The sequence below is a fragment of the Asterias amurensis genome, chromosome 6 (assembly GCF_032118995.1).
Source record: "Asterias amurensis chromosome 6, ASM3211899v1".
Lineage (NCBI taxonomy): Eukaryota > Metazoa > Echinodermata > Asteroidea > Forcipulatida > Asteriidae > Asterias > Asterias amurensis.
In genome coordinates, this window is record NC_092653.1 from 916,845 (window position 1) to 942,249 (window position 25,405).

The following is a 25,405-nucleotide window of genomic DNA, read 5'->3' on the forward strand; positions in this document are numbered from 1 at the left end:
AACATAATGTCAGTTTTCTTCAAAAGTAATTAGTTTTATCTACGACCATACTGCGTTGATAACACCGGTTCTCGTCCGGTCACTGAGGTTAAGCAAAATCGGGCCCAGTCAGTATTTGGATGGGAGACCACGTGGCGACCAAAATTTGTACTGTTTATTTTTGTATTTATTTTTTTCTTCTCCTATAAATAGCCTCCTTTGTAGTCTGTTTTCAAGGCGTTTTCAACATACATTTCCTTTCCGGTTAGTTAGTCTCTTCTCCAGTCGTCATTATGCATTAAGCTCCTAAATCCTCAACCACAAAAGTTATTTTGACAATCTATACATCATATGAAAGGGCTTTACGTACGTAGTCTGTTTCCAAGGTGTTTTCAACAAACATTTCCCTCCCGGTTAGTTAGTCTCTTCTCCAGTCGTCATTATGCACAAGCTCCTATATCCTCAACCACACAAGCTATTTTGATAATCTATACATCATATGAAAGGGCTTTACGCACGTAGTCTGTTTTCAAGGTGTTTTCAACAAACATTTCCCTTTCGGTTAGTTAGTCTCTTCTCCAGTCGTCATTATGCAAAGTTCCTATGTCCTCAACCACAAAAGCTATTTTGACAATCTATACATCATATGAAAGGGCTTTACGTACGTAGTCTGTTTTCAAGGCGTTTCAACAAACATTTCCTTGAAGGTTAGTTAGTCTCTTCTCCAGTCGCCATTATTCATCAGTTCACGTGTCCTCAAACACAAAATCTATTTTGACAATCTATACATCATATGAAAGGGCCTCACGTATTCCACAAAAATGGGTATGTTGGTGACCTTCTCTTGACTTGTTGACCTTTTTAAACTGGAAGAGCCTGTAAAATGCTTTGAAAAGGCATTATTTAAAGGCTTTTAGGTTGAAATGTACACTTTTTGATGCTTTTTCCATAAAATCTTTACACATCGAGAAAACGCTTTGGTTTTGATTTCTTTGTAATTTGACGGGATACTTACAATACTTGTTTCATTTTTTCAAACACTGACCACACAACAGCCGAACACCTAGTGTTTGTTTTTACAAACACTATATCTAGTTTTTGATGCCATTGTATTTCTGTAAAGCATGTAGTTTTTCTTTTGTTTTTGTTGCCATTGTATTTCGTTAGCGCTTTGTATCGCTTTTGTAAAAAGCGCTTTGTATCGCTTTTGTAAAAAGCGCTTTATAAGTAAGGTTATTATTATTATTATTGTTATAAATCGGTATCTACGATGTTTGTTTGGCCAAAAAAGGGTATAGTTAAAATATTGAGATTATCCTGTAGCCACTGTTTAAGAAGTGACATTTTTGCAACTTGGCTTAGAGAACATATTTGTTTATTTCATTTATCTGTGACAATTCTTTACCCAGATTATACCTAAACTCTGTTTGTACTTCATCACTTATCTATGAGAAAATTCATTAATGGTAGGGGGCCCTTTGTGTGATGATTATATGTGCGTGTACATTGTATATTCTCATATTGACTAGGTAGTTGAAACATTTTTTCAAAGTTATCTGTGTTACAAACTAAGATAATAACAATACCAATTTGCAAAGTGCCATCTACTGTACATCTATCATCTTCAAATGTATCACCTGTCAAAGGACAAAGGGGAAAATGTGCAAGATACAAATACAAAGGTATACAATTAACGTACATCTAATAATAAAGAGCACATAGAAGACAAATGTTAAGTGGAAAAACAAATATAGAGTTGGTTATAAGCAATGCTTAACTAGTGTGTTTTATGCATGTTTTTGAAAATGTCCAAAGCTTCCAAAAACTTGGATATTTAAAACTAAGGTGATAAATTGGTTTTTGTTATCGTAATGCTAATTCGGTAGGTTTTAAAGAAAGATCAATATTTCACTTTAAAAGTCACATGTGAAAGTTTCAGCTGTATACAGTGTCTACATGTTGCTCGAAAACACCAGAAACTGTGACAGTTTCTGGTGTAATAGAACCCAGTGCACTTTTCGAAAAGAGAAGGGGTTCGCCCCAGTGTTCCTGGCTGTGGCTGCTGTATGCGCCGTAGCACCTTGTAAATCCTTACAAGGTGCTAATTAGAGATAGTCATTACATGGTGTTACCGCAAACCTTTCTGTATCGTATTTCCACCAATACCACCATGCAAAGTTTCAAATCCTACTTAGGTGCTAAATAATTGGGTCTCAGAATTCATCACTGCAATACTCTATCTTTCTGAAAGTTTGTGTATACTCAGCGCCTTGAGTACCTTGTTTGGTAGATACGTGCTCTATATAAGACTTTGATATTATTATATTATATAACAGTATTTTCACAAGAATGTCAGATCAGAACAATCAATATTTAACATGCACTGTTTCTAAGATTTAAATATTTTTGGGGGGAAATGTTCCCAAACCCTATTGCCTCAAAGAGAATCCTTTCTCAAAATAGTTCATACTTTCGACCAGCTGCAGTGCTTCTCACCAAGTAAGATTTTATCTTAATTAAGTTTTGGAGGGCTTCAATACCAATCTATGACCCTACCTTTAGTGGGAAATGGCTCCAGAGTTTAGGAGCAGATACAGAAAAGGCACAAACTGACATATGTATCTGTATTGTTGAACCAGCAAAAGAAAGTATAAAGACACATCACACCAGCTGTGGTTGTTTTAGGAACAGTTTAAAGTAGTTTATTTCTAGATCAAATTTGGAGTATAAGATGAGAGAAGTTCGTTTAGATATAAGATGGGGTGGTGCCTTGTTATTTATAAGAACAATAATTATAATACATGTAGTGGCTTCTTATTTAGTGCTCAAATCCATTACTCACTGACGCTCATGGCGCTTCAGAATTCAGTATTTTTCCTGCAAGATATTGGATCTACGTTTATGATATAATATAGTACTGTATGAGACCTATTCCTTTACATAGTACCATGTAAAAATATTTGTAGGGTTCTGTGGTGTGGTGCAATATGCAGCCAATCAAACCGGAACACTGGGGCAAACCCCTGCTTTTTTTTATTATAACTGCACTGTTTTTTTAAACATAATACAAGGTATCTACGGCTTTACGTACAATCCAAAGGGAGCAGCCATAATGGTTAAGTGTCGTGCCTAAAAATGAGCTCCAGTTCGGTGCTCTTCTCCGCTCGGACCAACAAGTGCGGTGCTTAGGGACACAAGTGTCTTGCTTAAGGACACAAGTGTCTTGCTTTTAAAGGACACAATAGACCATGGGATGATCGCAAAAATTGTTCAAAACCGTAGCCCCCACTTTGGGACCACGTAATTTTTGTATGTAGGTATGAAATAAAACACAGAAAATCCATAACTTGTGGTTGCTAAGCGAAAATCCTATACCGAATCCCCAACAAAAAACAATTACGGTGACAAATAGTGATCTAAAAATCCTCGGAAGCCTGCGATGTGGGTGACGTCATTCGAAGTATTATTGTGTTTTCGTTCCCACACTGTACCATTATAACATACAGTGTATTTCTGTAAACCCCTGAACACAAGTATGCTGATTTACAGGCTCATTCGATAAAATTATATAGTTGTCACACAAGCGCGAGTGGAATATGAACAAAATAGCGCGTCTGTGTCCCATATCCAACTGGGTCGCGCGTGTGATAATACAAATTTAATTATATATATATTTTTTAGCAACGTACAAACAAATGGCATCGTACTTGATGTTCGATCAATAAAAACCATGGATTTTTGTTGACGGCCTATGTATGTTTATCAGGATAAAAGGGAAAATTGACATCGTTCACATTAAAGCGGTTGGAGAAAGTTCCTGCACTGCCGTGAACGATGGGTAAATAGTCCCAGTGTATACAGACGTTATCAAAAAATACTGTTTTTGACCTACAATGACCCCGAAATTGGTCTGTTCACGAACTGTGCAGTTTTAGAGCTAAGCAATAACCAAATTTGAATTCAGTACCATTGAAAACACTTGTCGTTAAATTTCATGCGGTGCGGAGATGGGGACCATGGAACCCCAAAAATAGGCCCCTTTCAATACCCATCCCATGGTCTACAACCGGGATTGAACCCACACTCTGCTGATCAGAAACACCAGAGATAGAGTTGGATGTTCTTGACCACTTGGCCATTACACGACATGTTCATAACTTTTTAGGCAATGCACAAAAATAGGATCTGTACAATGTATGTAACATTGTTTTTTGGACATAATTAAATCCAATTGTAGTTTTAATTGGCTACAACTTTTAATGAATTACCACTTTTTTTTATTTCAAGTATTTATTGGCATAACTGTCCTGTTACAGGAAGTTCTCTCCAAAATAATTTTCTTAGCCATTTGACGAAATGACTTGTTGAATAAGCAGTAGATATAAACATTAAAAAAACTGTTAGAAAATGTTAACCATGTTAATATGCACTGGAGCCAGGCAGGGCTGGTGGTTTTGGTCAAAGCTTCTACGATAGTCATTAGAAAGAAAGGGGAAAAACATGTCGCAAAAGTTAAAGTAACAACAAGAAATGCTTTCAGAGCTTTGTGATCTGAAGGATTGTTTTCGTTACCATTTTGTGTGATTCGTCGACTGTGTTCTCGGCTGATTTTTATCAAATGAAAGTAAACGCCTGCCATGGTCGATACTGGTATGATGTCTAAAAAGATCAAGAAAATAGTAATAACAATTGCAGTGTCATCTTTGTAGTAGCAGACTGCAGAGGCAGGAAAATACTGAACTGTATTGCCAAGAATGCAATAAGTGCAAATGCAACTCAACAATGATATGACAAATGTAACAAGTACAAGTACGATACTATTCTTCTTGGAGCACCACACAGGAAACTGAAATGGCCGAGTGACTGCAATATACCGTTCAATGTTCAGAAAAGTTATAGCTTCTACGGACATTAAAAAAGCTAGACTGTTCCCCACCATGATGATGTCACATATAAATTCAGGGAAAGGCCATCTATCTTGAGCAGACGCTAAAACGCAAAATAGCGCTAAGATTCCAATCAAAAGGTCCGCCACAGCCAGCAATGTCATTAGAACCTTGGAGCTATCGGCTATGTTGGTTACACGACGAGTCACAGCTATTGAAAGAATATTGCCAGTTATAATCAGCAGTGTGATCATGCCGATGAAGAAGGTTCGGAGACCAATGAAGAAGGGGGATAAACCTGAAGAGTTTCCAGAAGTTGTATTCATTATCAAAGGATTCCACATCTACTGATAACGTTGAAAATTTGAAGTAATTACTCTCTTTTCCGGCCTTCACCTGTTCTTCAAGTAGACATTGACTAGAGCAAGCTAGTTAAAATGTTCTGAAGTGAGACCATTTAAGAACTCGCTCCGCAGGAGTGAAGTTAATAGCGAGAAGTCCCCTCGATCTACTAAGCGAAAGTAGTGGTCCTAGCCGCTTTTTTACCTTCCGCCCAGGTTGTAGTTAATAAGCAGGACAGTTCGTTTCAGAACTGAGAAGTCTCTGGAATTCCCAAAAAACTGCTCCGCTCCGCTAGCAAGACAAGTTCTCAAAAGAACAAAATCTACCCACGATGGGTTACCGCAAACCAAATAGACATAGAAATTGGACGACTAGTCAACAATTGAAAGACTATTCGTAGTTACACTCAGCAGTGCAATGATGCACTGAAAAAGATACAGAGAGCAGCAGAAGGTGGGAACAAAACCAACCCGTTTATGCTTGTAGTGATCGTCAATCGTCATCGAAGATTAAATAAGCAGCTCCTGATCACGATCCAATAATGTTTCCACTTGTCCCTCAGCGGTTTCTCCTGCAAACTCAACTCTTTTTTTCCTCTCATGGGAAACTAAGCAATGTAATATCAGTTCTTGTTTTGAGTACATCGTTCTTTATTAGCAAGCTCTGCTATCCTTGGTACATGTATATTCATCTAATGAGAAATCTCATTATAATATTAAGCTTTTATGAGGCGAGTTATAGTTAAAGTATCGGAATACTGATTATCAGCTGTTGGCGACTTTGACAGTGATCTGATATTAATAATCACCTTGGAGAGATTACAAGCACTCTGATTGGTTAAAGAATCTGAACTAGGGAACCAATGGCCCTTGAACAAGCACATTGTTGTGTAAATGTTCCGTATGCAGTATTTTCTTGTTGTAATATCCAAAGTCAGCTTTAAGTGGATGTCGTGTGCAGCTTAACAGTCACTGGCCTGTATGCTTGGTTTTTGAATGGGCAAGGACGCCAAGGCATTTTCTCCATAGTAAAGGGTACCTTATGAGGAAATTTTAAACTTCTACTTGAGCATTTTCAATGGCACCGAGGTAATTACGGTGGGGCACGGAGGCAATGACCTTCGTTGCCTCTGTGAAGTATCAGGCCTGTAGTTATGTGAAGTCATACAATATCATTCCATCAAGCAAATTGCTCAAATTGCTTGATGGATCGATGTTGAGGCTGCCACCAATCTAAGTGATAATACTGGTCTCTTTGTATGATGGTTCAGATTAATTGTGTTTATACCTAATGTGGCCTTGTTCTGTGGTCCAGTCTACTGCTTCCATGTTAGTTTTATTTTACAGACATTAATCACTGGCACTTTCAATTTCATCTACACAAATGTTAATGTTGTCATTGTACTTTTTGGTTACCAAAAATAAAACTGACAGAATGGCTGCCAGATCTATTTGAGTGGACAAATATTTAGCCTTTTTTTTTTAAGGGAAGGTAAACGTTTGGCAATTACTCAAACTGACTTGGTAATGAGCATTGGAGTGCTGTTGATAGTATAAAACATTGTGGAAACCGACTCTCTTTGAAGTAACATAGTTTTTGAGAAAGAGGTAATTTCTCACTCAAATAATAAAAGACTTCTAGCTAGAAGTCTTTTATTCCTATCTGAAAGCACACAAACTCGTCCAACAAGGGTGTTTTTTTTACATCATTTTCTTGCAATTTTGATGACCAATTGAGCCCAAATTTTCACAGGCTTGTTAGTTTATGCTTATGATGGGATACACCAAGTGAGAACACTGGTCTTTGACAATTACCAAACGTGTACCTTGTCTTTAAACTGATATATTGATAAAAACTGAAATATTGTTATGTATGTGAAATGTTTCTCAAAATGTTTTGTACTATCCAAACCTTCTAACCAAAAGATTTTACTTCCATTGATTTTAAGAGTGATTACTAAACATATACTTTCCCTTTAAAGCCAGTAGACACTATTGGTAAATGTCAAAAACCAGCCTTCTTACTTGCTGTATATCTCAACATATGCATAAAATAACAAACCTGTGAAAATTTGAGCTTGATTGGTCGTTGGAGTTGCGAGATAACTATGAAAGAACAAAACACTTACACCGTTGTCATACGAAGTTGTGTGCTTTCAGATGCTTGATTTCGGGACCTCAAATTTTAAAATTGGGGTCTCAAAATCAAATTCATGAAAAATTAATTCTTTCTCGAAAAACTACTCCACTTCAGAGGGAGTTGTTTCCCACAATGTTTTATACTACCAACTTCTCCCCATTACTCGTTACCAAGTAAGGTTTTATGCTAATAATTATTTTGACTAATTACCATTAGTTCTACTGCCTTTAAAGGATTTGGGTACTTTTTCAAAATGTCCATAGATTTACATTAAACTTACAGGGTTGAAGACAATGATAGTGGAAAGCTTCCCTTCAAATATTACTTACTGAGGTGCTGTAGTTTTTGAGAAACGAGTGAAACATTGTCATGAAAATACGTTTGTAAATGATTAAAATAATTTTTGTCTCATGAGACGAAAATTATTTTCATGACTTTGTTTTACTCATTTCCCAAAAACTACGGCACCTCAGCACGTAGTATTTCCAGGGAAGCTTTCTACTATCATTATCTTCAAACTGTGTAAGTTTAGTGTAGATCTGTGGACAATGTGTTTTTTGTCCTACAAAAGTTACATAGACCCTTTAACAGGGATGTCAAATTGCTGATTCTTAGTTTATCAAGCATATTGACGAAACTGATGTCAAAACTACTGCCAATTAAAATGGCAATATTAGTCTTCTTTTATATTGGATGGGATTATTTTCATCTAAAAGCAATCAACTGATTCCATGTTGGATCCATTGTACATAATGTTGTACCTGTCTCTTTTCATTTAAAATGTGTAAACGTCTTTTTATTTTGGCCCCTTTTTTCAATCGTCAATTAAAAAATGACAGAATCGAATAGGAGACTCGTCTTAGGTGGAAGCAGTTAAGCTCCTTTCACATCAGAGCAATTTAGCAAGGGTCCCTTGATTAATTGTATCATTTTTTTTTATTTTACAAAATGTATTTTGTGTGTCAAAGGTCCCTTCATTGTAATCATTTTTAACACGCTTTAACACTTTTCCCTTCTCAAATATGCAGGTATTTTGCGCAGAATTTTGACTGGTTGAAGGAGCAGCTTGGTGATATTGAAGACGATTATCTTATATTTGACTGTCCAGGTACAAACATGTTTATTTAAAGGCAGTAGAACTATTGGTAATTACTCAAAATAATTATTAGCATAAAACCTTATCTTGGTAACGAGAGGTTGATAGTATAAAACATTGTGAGAAACGGCTTTGATTTAGAGACCTCAGATTTAAAATTTGAGGTCTCGAAATCAAGCATATGAAAGCACACAACTTCGTGTGACAAGGGTGTTTTTTCTGTTATTGTTATCTCACAACATTGACGACCAAATGAGCTAAAATTTTCACAGGTTTGTTATTTTATTCATATGTTGAGATACACCAACTGAGAAGACTGATCTTTGACAATTACCAATAGTGTCCAGTGTCTTTAAAGGAATAACGTTTGGTAATTAGAACCCACTGTTTATTTCAATCCTATATAGCTGTAGGTATATTCCATATAATAATGAACATAATCTTTGAAAATTTAATTTTGAAAGGTCGTACCAAAGCATTTTTGAGATTTTACTGAAAATCCCAAGGGGTTATGTCCACGCAGGAAGATACACAATCTGAGAAACATTACTGTCAGTCACGCTTCTCAGATTCAAATTTTGGGGGATAAAAAGTGATATCTTTTTCCATAACCGCGATACTTGAAAATGAAAATGTTGTTCTAAATGCTTTATACTATCTAAAGCTGCTGCACATCTTATTAAGTCAGTTTTTTATTGTCATACATATTCAGAGTCATTACCATTATACAGACCCTTTGAACACAAAATTCCTTCAGTATGTCTTTAGTTGAATTATCTTCTTGTTCTGGTGTAAGCTGCAACCTTTCCAAAACTCCTCTCGGAGAATCAAATCTGTTTACCTACTTTTGTGGATTTCTTATAAACGGGGGCATTTTAGAAGAAATAATTGCACAGGATGGTTACCACCAGTACCATCTTTATTTGTATCTTTGAGATTGAAAGTTAAAGGAACACGTTGCCTTGGATCGGTCGAGTTGGTCTTTGAAAAGCGTTTGTAACCGTTTTTTATAAAATGCATATGGGTAGAAAGATGTTGTAAAAGTAGAATACAATGATCCACACAAACATGCCTCGAAATTGCATGGTTTTCCTTTTACCTCGTCGACTAACACGTCAGCCATTTATGGGGGTCAACATTTTGACTCCCATAAATGGCCGACCATGTTAGTTCGCACAGTAGAAGGAAAACCGCGCAATTTCGAGGCAAACTTGTGTGGATCATTATATTCTACTTTTAAAACATCTTTCCAACCATATGCATTTTATAGAAAACGGTTACAAACGCTTTTGTTTTGACCAACTCGTCCGATCCAAGGCAACGTGTTCCTTTAAGTACACAATTTTTTTACCAAAGTATGACCTAACCTTTCCCTTTTAATGAATACTTTGTTTTCGGTTTAGTTTACAAACAAATTTAATGATACTTTCACAGGTTGGTTGGATGGTGTGTTTATTTAATACTAGAGGATTTGAACAAGTTTATTTAAAAAACTTGTTTGTACTCTTACACCAACGTTTATTAGCACTGTATTCTCAGTACTTTCCCAAGTTCTGTAGATTCGCTGCCTCTAGCCACCGAGCAATCTCAGTGGTCTAGTGGTAAGACATCTGCTCTAGCAATGCAAGAGTCACTTGAGGGTTTAGATCCCACCCGAGTGATTTGACTGGATTTTTTCCAGAACTCTGGAAAGTACTGAGTAAACATCGAATTTAGGGTAAAACAAAAAGTTGTATTCTTTATCCCTGATTCACAACCAACATATGTTGAATTGACTTTTCTAAAAACCAATGATATTTTTTGACTCCTTCCACAACTAGGAAAGGGTTTTCATCAGGTTGGTGGGGGTCTCTTCCTTAGTGTATATTGTGACTGTCAAAATGGCGGACAGAAAAGGCGTGTGTAATTTCCCTTTTACATCATTCTAGGAGCAGGGCCTGTATGCTTCGGTTTTGAAAGGGGAAGGGCACCGAAAAAAATGTCCCTGGTTAAAGGGCACCAAGGCAATGACCAGGGAGAATGAAGGCAATCGCCTCCGTGAAGTATCATGCCAGTGGGAGTCAACAATTTTCTCTTTTGCTTTGCTATTTTTAGGGCAGATTGAGTTATACACACACATCCCAGTCATGAAGCAGTTTGTGGAAACCCTCCAGAGCTGGGATTTTAGACTGTGTGCAGTATTTCTCATAGACTCTCAGTTTATGGTGGACACTGCAAAGTTCTTCTCAGGTAACAAAGGTTTATATTATTGTTTTATTTCACAGCTAATATACTAGAGCCAATAGTAATGTATCTTTATGTATCTTTAAATGTATCTTGCCTCGCCGTCCATCTCTAAGACCCTGGTTCAAATCTCACCGGGGGCACTATGTGGACTTGGTTTTCAGTCACTACCCGACTGCGTGGGTTTTTCTCCCATATCTAAGACTGAAACTTCTTTCCTTGTCTTCTCTCCATGGGGTTCTTGGCCGGTACAGTGATTAAGTTCGCTTTTCAGAGAGTCCTTGGGTTTACAACAAGAATAAATTAAATGAAATAATAATGAATACTATCTATCCCCACCCTGCAAAGCCTTAAAAACCTATGCCACCTTCAGAAACCTTCAATAAATTACTTTCTAGTTTGGTAGGTGCTGTGGTGGATTTCTCAAAGAGTTAGACTAGTCTTATCTAGAGTTAGGATGACTCGTCCTAACTTAGGATTTGCCTTAAAGCCATTACATGTATACACTTTCGGAACAGAAAAAAGAAAAGTTCACAGATTTATAAATAACTTACAGGGTTTACAGAAGGTAATGGTGAAAGACTTCTCTTGAAATATTAGTCCATGAAATGGCAGTTCGAATCCTATGTTTTGGCAGCGGGTACCGCAACGATATAATAGATGTTAAATTTGCATCGGGGATAAAGAATATTAATTTTGGTTTTTACCCATACACCGATGTGTGTTAGCACTGTATACTCAGTACTTTCCCGAGTCCTGTGAAAAAATATCACAGGCATGTTACTCGGGTGGGATTCGAACCCACGACCCTTGCAATTCTAGAGCAGTGTCTTACCAACTAGACTAACCGAGGTTGCCCGGCAGCTAGAGGCAGTTCGAATCCTATGTTTTGGCAGCGGGTACCGCAACGATATAATAGATGTTAAATTTGCAGTTCGAATCCTATGAAAACATAGGATTCGAACTGCCTCTAGCTGCCGGGCAACCTCGGTAGTCTAGTTGGTAAGACACTGCTCTAGAATTGCAAGGGTCGTGGGTTCGAATCCCACCCGAGTAACATGCCTGTGATATTTTTTCACAGGACTCGGGAAAGTACTGAGTATTCAGTGCTAACACACATCGGTGTATGGGTAAAAACCAAAATTAATATAGACTAGTCTAGACTAGACTCGACTCGACTCGACTAGACTAGACTCGACTCGACTCGAGTAAGACTCGAGTTAGGACTAGTCTTAAGTTTGTAATAACTCCTAAAGAGGACTAGTAAGTTAGGACTATCTTTATGAACTTGACTCCAGGTTACATTCTTGTATTCTTTACTGCTCAGGTATCATGGCTGCTCTTTCTACAATGGTAAACCTTGAGGTTGCACACATCAATGTTATGTCCAAGATGGACCTACTGAGCAAGAAAGCTAAGAAAGATGTTGAAAAGTAAGTTGGATATTTGTACCCTCTCAGATATTCGTCAAATTTTGTCACTTTCTTATTGCAAACCTTCCTGGATTGTATCTCCACCATGCAAAGTTTAAAATGCTACTCATGTAGGATGTATAGGCCTATAATACCCCAAGCCTTACTGAATTGTATCTCCACCATGCAAAGTTTAAAATGCTACTCATGTAGGTACATAGGCCTATAATACCCCAAGCCTTACTGGATTGTATCTCCACCATGCAAAGTTTAAAATGCTACTCATGTAGGATGTATAGGCCTATAATACCCCGAGCCTTACTGGATTGTATCTCCACCATGCAAAGTTTAAAATGCTACTCATGTAGGATGTATAGGCCTATAATACCCCGAGCCTTACTGGATTATGTCTCCACCATGCAAACCAGTCTTGTTATATGATCAGTCACCTAATATTAATAAAGGGAGCCAAAGTGCGCCCTCGGTGTTCAACTGTTGAATCCGAATTTGTGATTTACATAATTCATAGTAAAAAAAGTTAACTTTTGGGTTGCGACCTGTAAACTCACTCTCAATTCCTTTTCTAACTCTGAGCATGAGAGAGCATTATTATTATTTTCTCCCTGTACATGTATCTCCCTCTATTTTGTAGGGAGCATGGCTCTGACCATGCTCCAAACACTATTTATATTAGAGGGGTAAGTAACCCAACAGTCTGTGAGTATTGTTTTGTGTTTAAACCCTCATTTTATTCCAGAAATATTGTGATTTTTAGGACTGCCATTGTATCCGGTAATTGTAAACTTATGTATTGCCAGCCTTGTGTTGACCTTTTTGCGTCATTACACATTGTGTAATGGGTATATTATTTTAGTGACTTTTTGTGTATTTTGTATTGGAGGATTGAAACCAGTACAGGGAAGTGTCATGGCCGAGTGGTTACGAGCACCAAATTCAAACTCTGGTGTTTCTGATCAGCAGAGTGTGGGTTTGAATCCCCAGCCCTGACACTTGTGTCCTTAAGCAAGACACTTAAACCATTGCTTCGTCCTTCAGATGGGACGTAAAACCGTTGGTCCCATGTTGTGTAACATAAACAAAAGAACCCAGTGCACTTATCGAAAAGTAATTGGCAGCATATTGCGCCACAGTACCTTGTAAACCAATACATGGTGCTATAAAGGAATAGGTCTCATACTTCAAAACGTAGTTCACAAACCTTGCAGGAAACCATACTGAGCGCTTTGACACGCCCCTCAGGGTGTGATCAGACGCTACCGGTATATAAGAACTGAGTATTACAGGAGACCACATGATAGACGTCATTGTATGGGTTTTTTGCATTTATTTATTGTATTTTGGTGAATGCGGCTTCCTTCCCATGTCTCCACATTATTAGATATTAATGATATTAGTATAATATAAGTTATCACACAAGCGCGAGTGGAATACGGAAAAATACAGTGCTTCTGCGTCCCATATCCAACGAGGCCGAAGACTGAGTTGGACGCACTCTATTTTCCGTATTTCCACGAGAGCGCGTGTGACAACATATTTATCTTCAAGCAAACTTGGCGTGTGACATAGAACACACTAGACGCATGGTAGTGATATTATCCGTGCAATATAGGTTTTAATCACCACTCCATTCTGCCAATCTGATTGGAGGATTAGTGTGTACTTGAAGATAATAAAAATTATTACAGATTTAAATTAATTTTGATATGCTCAAATAAGCATTAAGGGTACATAAAGGGTAAATGCCCTTAGATGAGTTACATACAACCATAAAAAGGTACAAATAAATAGTTGTATTGAATTTGAAATTAAAGAACATACTCTTATAAAGATGAGTATTATTATGCAAATTAGGTTGTTTATTTTACTGTTAGTTGTACTTTTTTTATTGGGGGGAAAACTGGAGAATTATTCAAAGATTTAAAATGTAAAGCTTAAAATTGTAATCCATTTGCAAAACATTCATCTTTTATTGTCCTTTTCCTCTGCAGGTTTCTGGATCCGGATCCACAGTTGCTTCTCTGTGAAGCCCAACATTTTTCGCCAAAGTTTGAGAAGCTGAACAAGGCATTTGCAAACTTGGTAAGTAAAAACAAAATAATAATAACTGTTACAAACTGCTTACCAAACTAAAAAACAAATCAATTTCTAAACTAGTTATAATTGTGAAAGTGATTTTTTCTAGAATCTCTGCAACTCATCAGAGAAATCATTTCAGTTTATTTGGATTTTCCCAAAAAGAACAAACACTAACTATCTGTTGCAAATCTCAATTTTGTGGCTAAATATTTATCCAGATTTAAGCAAGACCATTATAAGAGTAAAGTATTTTGAGATGTTCATGCAATATTTCAATGTTTCAGAACGACACAAAATTATCAGGGACATTGTTCAAGTCATGTAGAAACTAACTATCATTTATTTATTTATATATTTACATGTCCTCCGTTTTGGCTGGGTGACCTTAGGGCTAAAAATAAAAGACACGTTGTCAGATCTATAACTTAAGGAGGTCTTGGCGTATTATCCCAAAACTTGTTGTATGGATTGGACTCAAAAGCCTATTATTTGTTGACCACCTAGGTCAAATGTAAAGAATTGGACTGGCTTGCTGGGCATTTGTGTTTACCAAACTTGACTTTTTGTTGTTTTTTATTTTGTATCATTCAATATCGTGCATCACACCTTGATGTTGTTTATTTTCGCAATTTGTGTTTATGTATTGGTGGAAATAAATTAAGAATCATTTCAACAAGTAGTATAACTGCTTACGAAATAACTTCCCTAGGGAATAAAACACTTTGTCTCTTTCTCCCAAGATTGAGGACTATAGTCTTGTGCGATTCATCCCGCTGGATCCAACTGATGAAGAATCAATTGGGGACCTTTTGCTCAGCATCGACACAACATTACAGTTTGATGAAGACCAGGATGTTCGGATACCAAGAGATGTTGATCAAGATGATGCGGACAGTGGGGCTTGTGGATAGCTGCTTCAAGAGTCAACATTTAGTTGAACTTTTATGCAAAACAAAAGTGAAATCAGAACATCAATTAAAGAGGATGAGACGATTTTCTGTTGTGATGAGTGTCGATGATGTCTTGAGTGCCAGTTTCTTCTGACAGTTCTCCTCCAGCACAGTCTAACACTCATTGATGACTTACTGATCACCATATCTGCATACTTGGAATGGATGTCTTTTTGACAGTCTTTGTTCACAGTTCTCGCCGGGAGTGTGCATGCTCAGACCTACGCGTGCAATACTGAGCATATGCACGCACGCTCAGTGGAGCCACCAAGTAAAAGGACAGTTATGTCTGCTGCCGCCAGCGTCTCAAAAGTCTCCCATTGAACTGCATATTACGCTGACTAAGCCAGCTAAGTCTGGATTGAAAGCTAAGCCCAACTCCCCTACTTGTTGTTATGTATATATATAAATATTTTGTCAAGCTGCAACCTGCTTTATCTCCATTTTGTAGTTATACATTTTAAGTGCAGGGCAGTCCCCTTTTCCAAATTAAAACAAAAGATGGTTCACAGCTCAGTTCTATTGACTTTTGTGTACAAAGAAAGCTAATGATATTAGGTTCTGCTTTCTGTGTCTTTTGGAATAAGGGTAACATCTTCAGCGACAATTTATTTCCGGACAATAAAGATATTATTGGACCATTTAAAAGTGAGATTTTTGATGCTCACTTGGTGTATCTCAACATATACATCAAATAACAAACCTGAGAGAATTTTGAACTCAATTGGTCGTTGAAGTTGCAAGAGAATAGTGGAAGAAAAAACACCCTAGTCGCACAAGTTGTGTACTTTCAGATCCCTTGAATTTGAGACCTCAAATAATTGAGTGAGAAATTACTTCTTTCTCAAAAACTACATTACTTCAGAGGGAGCCTTTTTTCCACAATGTTTTATACTATCAACAGCTCTCCATTGCTCTTTACCAAGTAAGTTTTTATGCTAATTTTTTTTTTGAGTAATTGCCAATAGTGTCCAGTGCCTTTTAAGACGCATACTATTGGTTATTAGACTCAATTAACCATGGCAGCTGTTTTGAACAGCAGTCCACAAACATTATGAAAATGAGGGTGAAATGTATCACACCTTTTTGTACGGACCGAGTAAGAGTGTGTGATAGCCTTTGTGGGGGAGTTTAGCGTGCATGGTGCTGATACAACTGTATAGTCTCAGACTAAAGTCTCAGACTTGAAATCAAGTCTAGCTTTGAAGCATCAGACTCTTGATATCATAAGTTTTTTTTCTGGCATTCGTTGTGGCATTATGGTTGATTTACTCTCCCTTTTGTGTTCACTTGGCAGAAATATTAGAGCACCGGACTTAAGCTCTGGTGATTCTGATCAGCAGAGTGTGGGTTGGTTTGAGTCCAGGTTGTGGCACTTAATGTGTCATTGAGTAAGATAATTAAACATTTGGACGGGATATTAAGCCATAGGTCCCTTGTATTGGAGTTGGTAGTGCCACTGCCCAGAACACTTCTCATGGAAGAGTAGGGGTTCACCCTTGTGTTTCTGACTCACAAGCACCCTTGTTTACAGGTTTCCTCAGGCTTGTGAGCTACAGTGATTAAGTTCACTTTTTTTTATGAGGCATCCTTGGTTTTATTACCAGAAATATAAATGACAATTCTAGTGATGATAATAAATGTACCACGTGGACCTTCGTGTGGCCTCATTGTGAATGTCGAAGCTGAGGCATCTTGTTAGATCAAAGAATATCTATTAAACAATAAAGGCCGCAACTACGAAAGCCGTTTAACCCATTAGTTGCGTATAAATTAGTAGTCACTGTATAAACCTTGTGTCTAACTTCAAACAGGTACTACAAAGCTTGCTTTTAGTTAGCCGCGTTTAAATGTCCATTAGAGTTAAACATGTGTTTATAACAAACAAAAGCAATTCTTAAACATGGTACGGGGTTTGTTTAGTGAGTATTGTGAGCCATTTAGAACCCAGATATGTACACAGAAAGGTGGACAGGATGGATGGGCTCCAAATCTTCTTAATTGTTTATGTCAAATTGTTTGTCTCTGGCTAGACCTTTCGCTTTTGGTTTTCATTCTCCGCCATAATTCTTTGTAGTCCTTTGCAGATCGGTTTTTACAGTCAGGAAACGAGATGGACATTTCTGAAGTGATAGCTTTCCAGGCGTCACATTTTTTCTGGTTGGCTTTAGTGTCACATCGTTTGTAACTTGGATTTATCCACGTCTATATACTACACTAGTATAAAGATAAACGGATTTCGTAGTTACAGCCCTAAAACTCCAACTACTTTAACAAAAAAATGTAAATTTAATTAAATGTACATGTACATTTAACATGTTTAAAGGGTTATCATAATATTGTCTGTTCACATTGTCTCTGTAGGAGGCGACCTGGAATTTTAAATTAAACTATAGTTGACGTGGCAAACAAACCAGTTACTGAATTGTTGATGTTCTGTTAATAATGTTCTATTAATAGTTTACACACCTGGGTTCTATCTAGACCCAGTAACTGGGGCGCTGTACTCCTTTTCAACAATTTTTGACTTTATCTGTCGTACTAGCGCCCCAGGGAATGGCACAGAATTTTAACGAATACCCAGTTTTTCGCGACACCCAGCCACAAAAAATGCCTCAAAATGACAAAAAGACCAAACAAACTAGCTCAAAAATCGCCTACTCTATTCTCGATACGTCTAGGATGTAACATCAGGCATTTAATTGTACTCACGATCATTTTTTAAACTCCAAATCGATGATTTTTAACTCCGCATCGTGGAGCGATTGACAAGTCTGCGATTTTCGGATGTGTATGGTAACGAAACATGGCGTCGCGTTGTGGGTGGATGTCCATCAACGGCTGTTTAATGCTACACTTGTTACAGGCGTTGCAGCGAATGCTATACATTGTACACGGGGATGGGTACAGGCGCTGCAGCTAGCGAGTGCCCACGTGCGTTCAATCATGGTCAACGTAACTTACACGGTGCCGGGTTGTTGGAAAATTATCAGAAAGGGGGTGAAAAGTTCTCAGAAAGGGAATATTGTCTGAAAGAGGGGATTTTTCTGGTCTGAAGTCTGCTGGATGAAGCTGGATGGTTCTGGATGAAGTCTGCTGGTCTGGATTTTTCTGGTCATCGCCCCCCCCCCCCCCCAAAAAAAGGGAAAAAAAAAGGGGGAAAAAAGATGATAAATAAATAAATAAAAATTCTACAGTGACACTGGCAGCACTAAACATTATAAGAAGCAATTTAACCATGCACAAAAATCGTAGGCCTAGATGAAGTACAGCGGTTTTTATTTATTTATCATATTTTTCCCCCTTTTTTGGGGGGGGGGGGCGATGACCAGAAAAATCCCCTCTTTCAGACAATATTCCCTTTCTGAGAACCTTTCACCCCCTTTCTGATATTTTTCCAACAACCCGGCACCGTATAAGTTACGTTGCCCATGATTGAACGCACGTGGGCACTCGCTAGCTGCAGCGCCTGTACCCATCCCCGTGTACAATGTATAGCATTCGCTGCAACGCCTGTAACAAGTGTAGCATTAAACAGCCGTTGATGGACATCCACCCACAACGCGACGCCATGTTTCGTTACCATACACATCCGAAAATCGCAGACTTGTCAATCGCTCCACGATGCGGAGTTAAAAATCATCGATTTGGAGTTTAAAAAATGATCGTGAGTACAATTAAATGCCTGATGTTACATCCTAGACGTATCGAGAATAGAGTAGGCGATTTTTGAGCTAGTTTGTTTGGTCTTTTTGTCATTTTGAGGCATTTTTTGTGGCTGGGTGTCGCGAAAAACTGGGTATTCGTTAAAATTCTGTGCCATTCCCTGGGGCGCTAGTACGACAGATAAAGTCAAAAATTGTTGAAAAGGAGTACAGCGCCCCAGTTACTGGGTCTAGGTTCTATCAATACTTAAAGGAACACGTTGCCTTCGGGCTGCGCTTTGTTGGGCGTTTTTGGGCTATGACAAGCGTTTGATGTAAAATGGTTACGGTTGGAAAGATGTTAAAAAAGTAGAATATAATGATCTACACAAACATGCCTTAGAATTGCTTCACTTTTGCTAACTTTCTCGAAACAAAACGCTCCGCCATTTATGGGGGTCAAGATTTTGACTCCCATAAATGGCCGCCAAATTCACTAGTCTTATTTCCAGTCGCAGCCGTTGAACTATACGACTGAGCAATTATTAACAATTTTACGAACCCATTTGTATCTATATCTTCCTCCATGGTTACTCCAACAACAAAAAACAGTTCATGAACAAAAATAAAAGGGCCTACGTTGAATTAACTTTTTATTAATCTATCTAAGCAGCAAGTTCAGCCCACGTCCCGGGGCCGAGCGGCTGCCGTCCAGCGGGCCATCATCCCCCGCGGCCAGACCTCCCCAGACGCAGTGAACTCCCCGTTCTTGCTCGTACGATGTAGGATTTTAGCGGGGCCAGTCTAGTAATGCGAACACTTTGTACACGAAAGAATGTCTAGTACCCGTATACTAACTAGCGAGTGGAGTTGAAAATGGACGTGTCATGACCTCCCACACCAAAACTACAGCTAGAGAATTCATCCTCTCAATAAAACATCTGCTCAGACATGTCAGAGGCGTTTACCGTGTTTACCGCGTAAGTATAGTATGCAATTGCGAGTCACATAGGCCTATACCCCACAGTTCGTTTTTAGATACAAAATTACAGGGACTTTACTTCTCTGTCCTTTCTCTATGCTGTTTGCATGTACGTATGTAGAGTCACAGGGCAACAGGACAGTGGTGTCTATTACTAATACTAGTCCATCGCCATAGGATAGATGATGTCACTTGTCTTATTTGCCAACATGATCCTTTCTTCGGGGTATACATTCATTATTTTATAAAATAATGTTTATGTCTATTATGGGGATGTAATTCCTTGACCTTGGTCTTGGCCAGTACTTTTTGACTTTGAGGTAGCTCCTGTTTACATTGCTCAGAATCATTTGACAGCAAAATTTATGGTGCGATGCATCTGAACAGGGAGCACATACTGCAAATGGTAGTTGGCAAGGAAAGCTAAAATAAATTAATACTCTTGTCCACAAAAATGAAGCTTCCATAGGTCCTTTTCAAAACCACGGCATCGACTATGGATTCGGCTTCAAACTCCGTCCCCTTGTCTGAATCCCTACGCAAAGCACGCTCAGTATTGTTCAAACATCTGCGGGGCCAAGCTAGCTCTAGCTGAATCCAAAGCCAAAGCCGTGGTTTCGAAAAGGGCCATAGTCTAGAAGAACTCTTTTCAAAAATTACAAAACAAAATCAGAAACGGGGAACAATTTTATTATTTTGTAACATTTTTGTATTGATACTTGATTCCCAGGTCACAGTGAAAGTTGGGTGGTGATGTGATTATTGAAGCCGGTATGGACAAGAAAGAGTACACGTACATCAAAGAAGTTTTCCAAGCACGGTTAGATGACAACCAGCTTCTTCGCAGGACAGGAAAACTCTGCTAATTAGGCCTGGGCGACCAGTGAAAATTACTAATCGACTAGTCGCACCTCCATCCAATAGTTGCGACTACGACACTAGTCGCAACAAAAGTTTAATTATCACGATGCACTGTGGCAATGTGTGCCGCAAGCACAATATAGTCTAATTCAAGCGGAAAAGATTGAAGATTTGTGTCACTGATGTCTGACTGTTCTGTAAGTAAATTATGTTGTCATGAATAGTCATGAGCGACTAAATTGGTTCACCAAACAGGTAGACGAAATTTTTTAAAAACTATTTTTGTAGCACGTTTAACCGAATAGTTGAAAACAATAGTCGCGACTCGACTCAGGATTCAATAGTTGGAGTGCGACACTAGTCGCCCAAGCTTACTGCTAATGGTGCAAGAATGACCTCTACCCGCAGCCGCCATCCCCCCCCCCCCCAATACCACCACCACTACTACCAACAGAAGAACTTGTACAAAACACAAATCCAGATTTTCCACTTCTTAAATTTAATTTCCATGTAACTTTCCACAATTTGCCTACAAAATTGTTTGTACAGGTGTGCATAAGATATAAGGTCAGTGCATTATTAGCATTATTGGCAAGTTCTAGAGTTTGTATGTAATCAAAGAGAATCTTTGTCACAAATTAATAGGAACTTTATAAAAAAATATGGACAATTTATTGAATGTTTTTACAATTCACAGCAGTACACGATGTATTTGCAAACATTAATTAAATTTGTCCTTTGCCAAAGAACACTATAGTCCCATGCAGTATCCTTAGTAATAGTTGGTGTATCTCCTCAATATTTATGCATACAATAATAAACCTGTGACAATTTGGGCTAAATTTGGCAATATAAGCTGCAAGAAACAGTGAAAGAAAAACACCATTGCAGTATAGAAACAAGTCCTTTGACATGCCTCTCATCATGTAGACTTTATCAAGTGAGTTTAATGATCACAAATTAGTAATTACCAACATCTAAGGTATAAAGTCCCTTTAGAGAGACCAATGCTATAGATCGAGTGATTTGGTTGTAAAATGCATATGGTTAGAAAGGATGTTTTAAAAGTAGAATAGAATGATCAACACAAGTATGACTTGAAATTCGGTGGTTTTCCTTTAAAACTTTTACTTATTCGAACTAACATGGTCTGCTACTCAACACTGACTAGTTGTAAAACATCATTCTGACCATGCATTTCATAACAGGCATGTGGTTGAAATCAAAATATACTTGCAAGGGTTAAGGTTAAAAATTTGAAATGGCACTGTGTTTATCAAACTTGTTGCATCTATGATCCATGTCTCTTTATGAATACAGAATAAAGATATTTCAGATAAATTTATTTGAATACAGATTGTTTATGTTTTTGTATTTGTTGTTCTAGTGTGTTTTTTGTTACAAAATATCGAAATCTCAAATAAATAATACAATAAATATGATGATTGTATAAACAATTGGCCATGTACTTCAAATTAAACTTAATCATATTATGTCGTTGTGATGAAAACAAACTCTGCTCACATCACATTCAATGATTTGTTGACATAAGTAATGTGCAAAAGAAAATAATAATAAGTTGAAATATTGACATTGTGTGTTAATTTAGGAATAAGAATCTACTTGTTGAAAACAGGAAATATTGCCATTTGTAAAACCTGTTTTGCATAAATCATGTGTACATGAAAGTTGAAACTATCTGGAAATATATCCCTGATTTTACAAACACAGTAACTATGTAGTGTTACTCTATTTCCAGTACCATTCTGACACAACACATGTTGTCTGTGAAGGCTGGCTGGGTGGCAAAGTCATTTGTTGTGTACATCATGCTCCCCTGGTGTACATGTCATTCCTGTGATGTTGTGCCAACTCTAATGGTGGTCCAGAACAAGGTGCCTCAAGATCTTTTCAAATATAAACACAAACATTTTTGAAACAATTAACAAAATAAAAATTGGTTATTTGTACATGTATATGGAATATAAAACCCATGCACTTGATGTTGATTCATTAAAGTGACATTTTTGCAAATATTACCTACCTGCAGCCGATTTCACGAAACTTTACGCAACTGCTTGAGTCCACTTGCGCAATTTTAATGGCGCAAGTTGCTCCATAAACGTTGCACAAGTGGACTTACACAGTTGCGTAAAGTTTTGTGAAATCGGCTGCTGGTCAAAGACATGATGTTATTAAAATTTGGGATGTGGCTGTTCAGTGTAAAGTTTTTTGGTAATGCAACGTTGGCGAAGGAGGCTGTTTACAAGTAACTACAATGAATGAAAGCTTAAATTTGTGTTTCCTTATTAAATGTTTGTTTACACATTTACTTTGTTTTTCCTTTTTTTTTTTGGGGGGGGGGTGGACAGATCAAAATATCATATAACAAAACTGGACTGCTTTGACAGTACATGTGTATATTGTTATAAATGCACATGCCATTGACAGTATGAAATAATCAGTCTCTTACTGCCAAGTTTGAGAAGCATTCATCCGGCCTTTGTTTGCAGCATGACCTCTCCTGTTGTGTTGGCATCTTCCTACAGTTGGTACAAACACACCAGCTTGGCAAGAGCTTTGCGGAGGTGGATGATGTGGACTTGAAGGTGCCGGGTTTGATGAGGTCTCCAAGATGTTTACGCCAAGTCCTGGCATCTGCTCACATAGTACCTTCAACAAGAAATTCATAACCATTGATATAACTTATTAGTTCTCGACAATTTTATTTTTTATTGTTTGAAAGGTCACACTTCTTTGAAAGAATTCGGGTTGACTTGGGTACGAGTTGACTTGGGTACAATATTTTGGGTAAACTGTTAAAAATATACAAAAAACATTTAATAAATCTGTACTATTTAGTATTTTAAAAATGTATTTCTACAATTTTTACAAAAGTCCTCCCCTTCCCAGCCAGATAAACGACTCTTTTAATTGTAGCATCAAAGTAAATTAGGGTAAATTATGCCAAGTCATTAGGACGCTGGACACTCGATTCAAATCCCCACCCCCATCTATGCACCGAGTGAATAGATCTACAAAATTACATGTAAGCTAGTCATAGTACATGTACATTTATGTACTCTCACAACTCAGTGCTGCGGCTGTCATGGCTGTGAATTTACGTGTCATGTCCACAATAATAACTAACAATAACATTGCATTGGGTATAAACAATCACGGTCCGTTCTCTCTCTCTCGTCGGCTAGTCCATGTCCCACTACATTATTCTTACCCTGATTGGCGAGGTGTCCGTTCCTTCTTTTTGGACGTGTCTTCAATCATCTCTTTGCGTAGAGCAATGAGCTGAATCTGTGTTTTTCGGCGATCCATTTTGACAACAAAATGGTGTGTTTACATTTCACACAACGTCGTGTGGCAATTGGTGCAAGATATGTGAACAGATTTCCTATGGTACATGTGCGAGTAGGATTCTACTCTACTCTACTCACTATATAACTGGTACTCTTCACATCGCTGTGTTAAATCAATGCAAAAATAACTGAGTACCAGCATACACCATACCATACACATACACACATACATAATGTATATTACATGTACACTGCATGCTCTCGTCCCTCTCGTCCGCCGTCGTCGCAAGCGTCGTCCACAGCTAGTTTTGACGCGGATTTGGTGATTTATGATGCCGATCCGAAACATTGATGGACATCTTTTCTCGGTAAGAAGTTGATTTTGTGCACGGTGGTCTTAACTGGTCACTCTCAAATTGTTAAATGATCAACGTCAATTATTTTATATCAGATACTTAATTAATTAATTAAGACTTCCATTATCAAATAATGTAACATGTCATGTTCATCCATGGAGGTATAATTCTACCTCCATGGTTCATCCTACTAATAAAAGTATCCTAGCCCCATATAATAATGAATAGGCTAGTTGGCCTTAGCTTTCGATCCAATCCGGACCTTCTTCAGAGGCATAAAACAAGTACAAACAAATACATATCCATTTATAGAAAAAGAGAGGGGGAAAGGGATTAAGGAAAGGATCCAGATGTTCTGAGAAGAACAGGTGGGAAGTGCGAAAAGACCCATATAATAATAATGATAATAAAATATCAATCAATATACTGTCATACATGCCATAAACATGGCCCAACCCAGTGGATTGTACCGATTTATTGGGCTAGGACATCCCTTATTCTTATTCTTATTCTTTATTTGGCCATTAAACAATAACAATATACAAACAGACAGTATGTAAAATAAATAATATAAAAACAAAAGTAAATACAAAGCAAGACAAACAGTACGGCACAGGAAATTACAAAACAACCCTAATGTGATGGCCAGCCCCCCGATTTCACGAAACTCATCGCAAGTAGCGACGCATCGTAGGGTTTGCGATGCGTCGCAGACCTAAGACACGTCGCGGCTGCGATGAGTTCCACAATCCATTGCACCAAACACGTCGTAAGCGCGACGAGTCGCAATACAAACTATTTCCATTCTTAATAAAAACAACCTTTTGGACGAGGATGAACTGCTAAAGTTATGCGGCTGTTTTATGTTATTTACAGCTTGGTCATGAAACAGTCGTGTATTATAGTTCATTCAAGTAGGCAGTTTCAGTGAAATTAAATGCAGGTGATTTTTTTCTCTGACAAGATGTGGTCTGTTAAGGTGTATTATATGGAGTAAAAATCAATTTAATATTTTGAAATCTATTGTTTGGTTGCAGAGATATAACGTTTTTAATGAGCGTGGATCGTCCAAAAAACGTACCTGTGTTCAAGTTCAATTTGTTATGTTTTTCTTCATATCGGCC

At 37.8% G+C, this 25,405-nt stretch overlaps 2 protein-coding genes and 2 long non-coding RNA genes across 4 annotated transcripts in view; 3 read left to right on the plus strand and 1 right to left on the minus strand.

Moving 5' to 3' along the window:
- The window catches only part of LOC139938653 (GPN-loop GTPase 3-like), a 33,803-nt gene extending 16,921 nt beyond the window's left edge, over positions 1 to 16,882 (plus strand). The window contains exons 5-9 of the mRNA XM_071934261.1: positions 8,375 to 8,454; positions 10,537 to 10,671; positions 11,993 to 12,098; positions 14,087 to 14,177; positions 14,915 to 16,882. Coding sequence (XP_071790362.1) covers positions 8,375 to 8,454; positions 10,537 to 10,671; positions 11,993 to 12,098; positions 14,087 to 14,177; positions 14,915 to 15,085 — 583 coding nt within the window. The 3' untranslated portion in view covers positions 15,086 to 16,882. The remainder of the gene's footprint in view (positions 1 to 8,374; positions 8,455 to 10,536; positions 10,672 to 11,992; positions 12,099 to 14,086; positions 14,178 to 14,914) is intronic.
- Positions 16,883 to 18,709: 1,827 nt separating this feature from the next.
- LOC139938652 (uncharacterized) overlaps positions 18,710 to 25,405 on the plus strand; it is a 29,327-nt gene continuing 22,631 nt past the window's right edge. The window contains exon 1 of the mRNA XM_071934258.1: positions 18,710 to 18,791. Coding sequence (XP_071790359.1) covers positions 18,786 to 18,791 — 6 coding nt within the window. The 5' untranslated portion in view covers positions 18,710 to 18,785. The remainder of the gene's footprint in view (positions 18,792 to 25,405) is intronic.
- LOC139938656 (uncharacterized) lies at positions 19,072 to 21,956 on the plus strand. Its single transcript, XR_011786187.1, has 2 exons — positions 19,072 to 19,748; positions 20,481 to 21,956. It is a non-coding gene; the product is annotated as an uncharacterized lncRNA (long non-coding RNA).
- On the minus strand, positions 21,095 to 23,997 carry LOC139938655 (uncharacterized). The gene is made up of 3 exons (XR_011786186.1): positions 23,847 to 23,997; positions 23,085 to 23,284; positions 21,095 to 22,518 (listed from the first exon to the last, which is right to left on the minus strand). It is a non-coding gene; the product is annotated as an uncharacterized lncRNA (long non-coding RNA).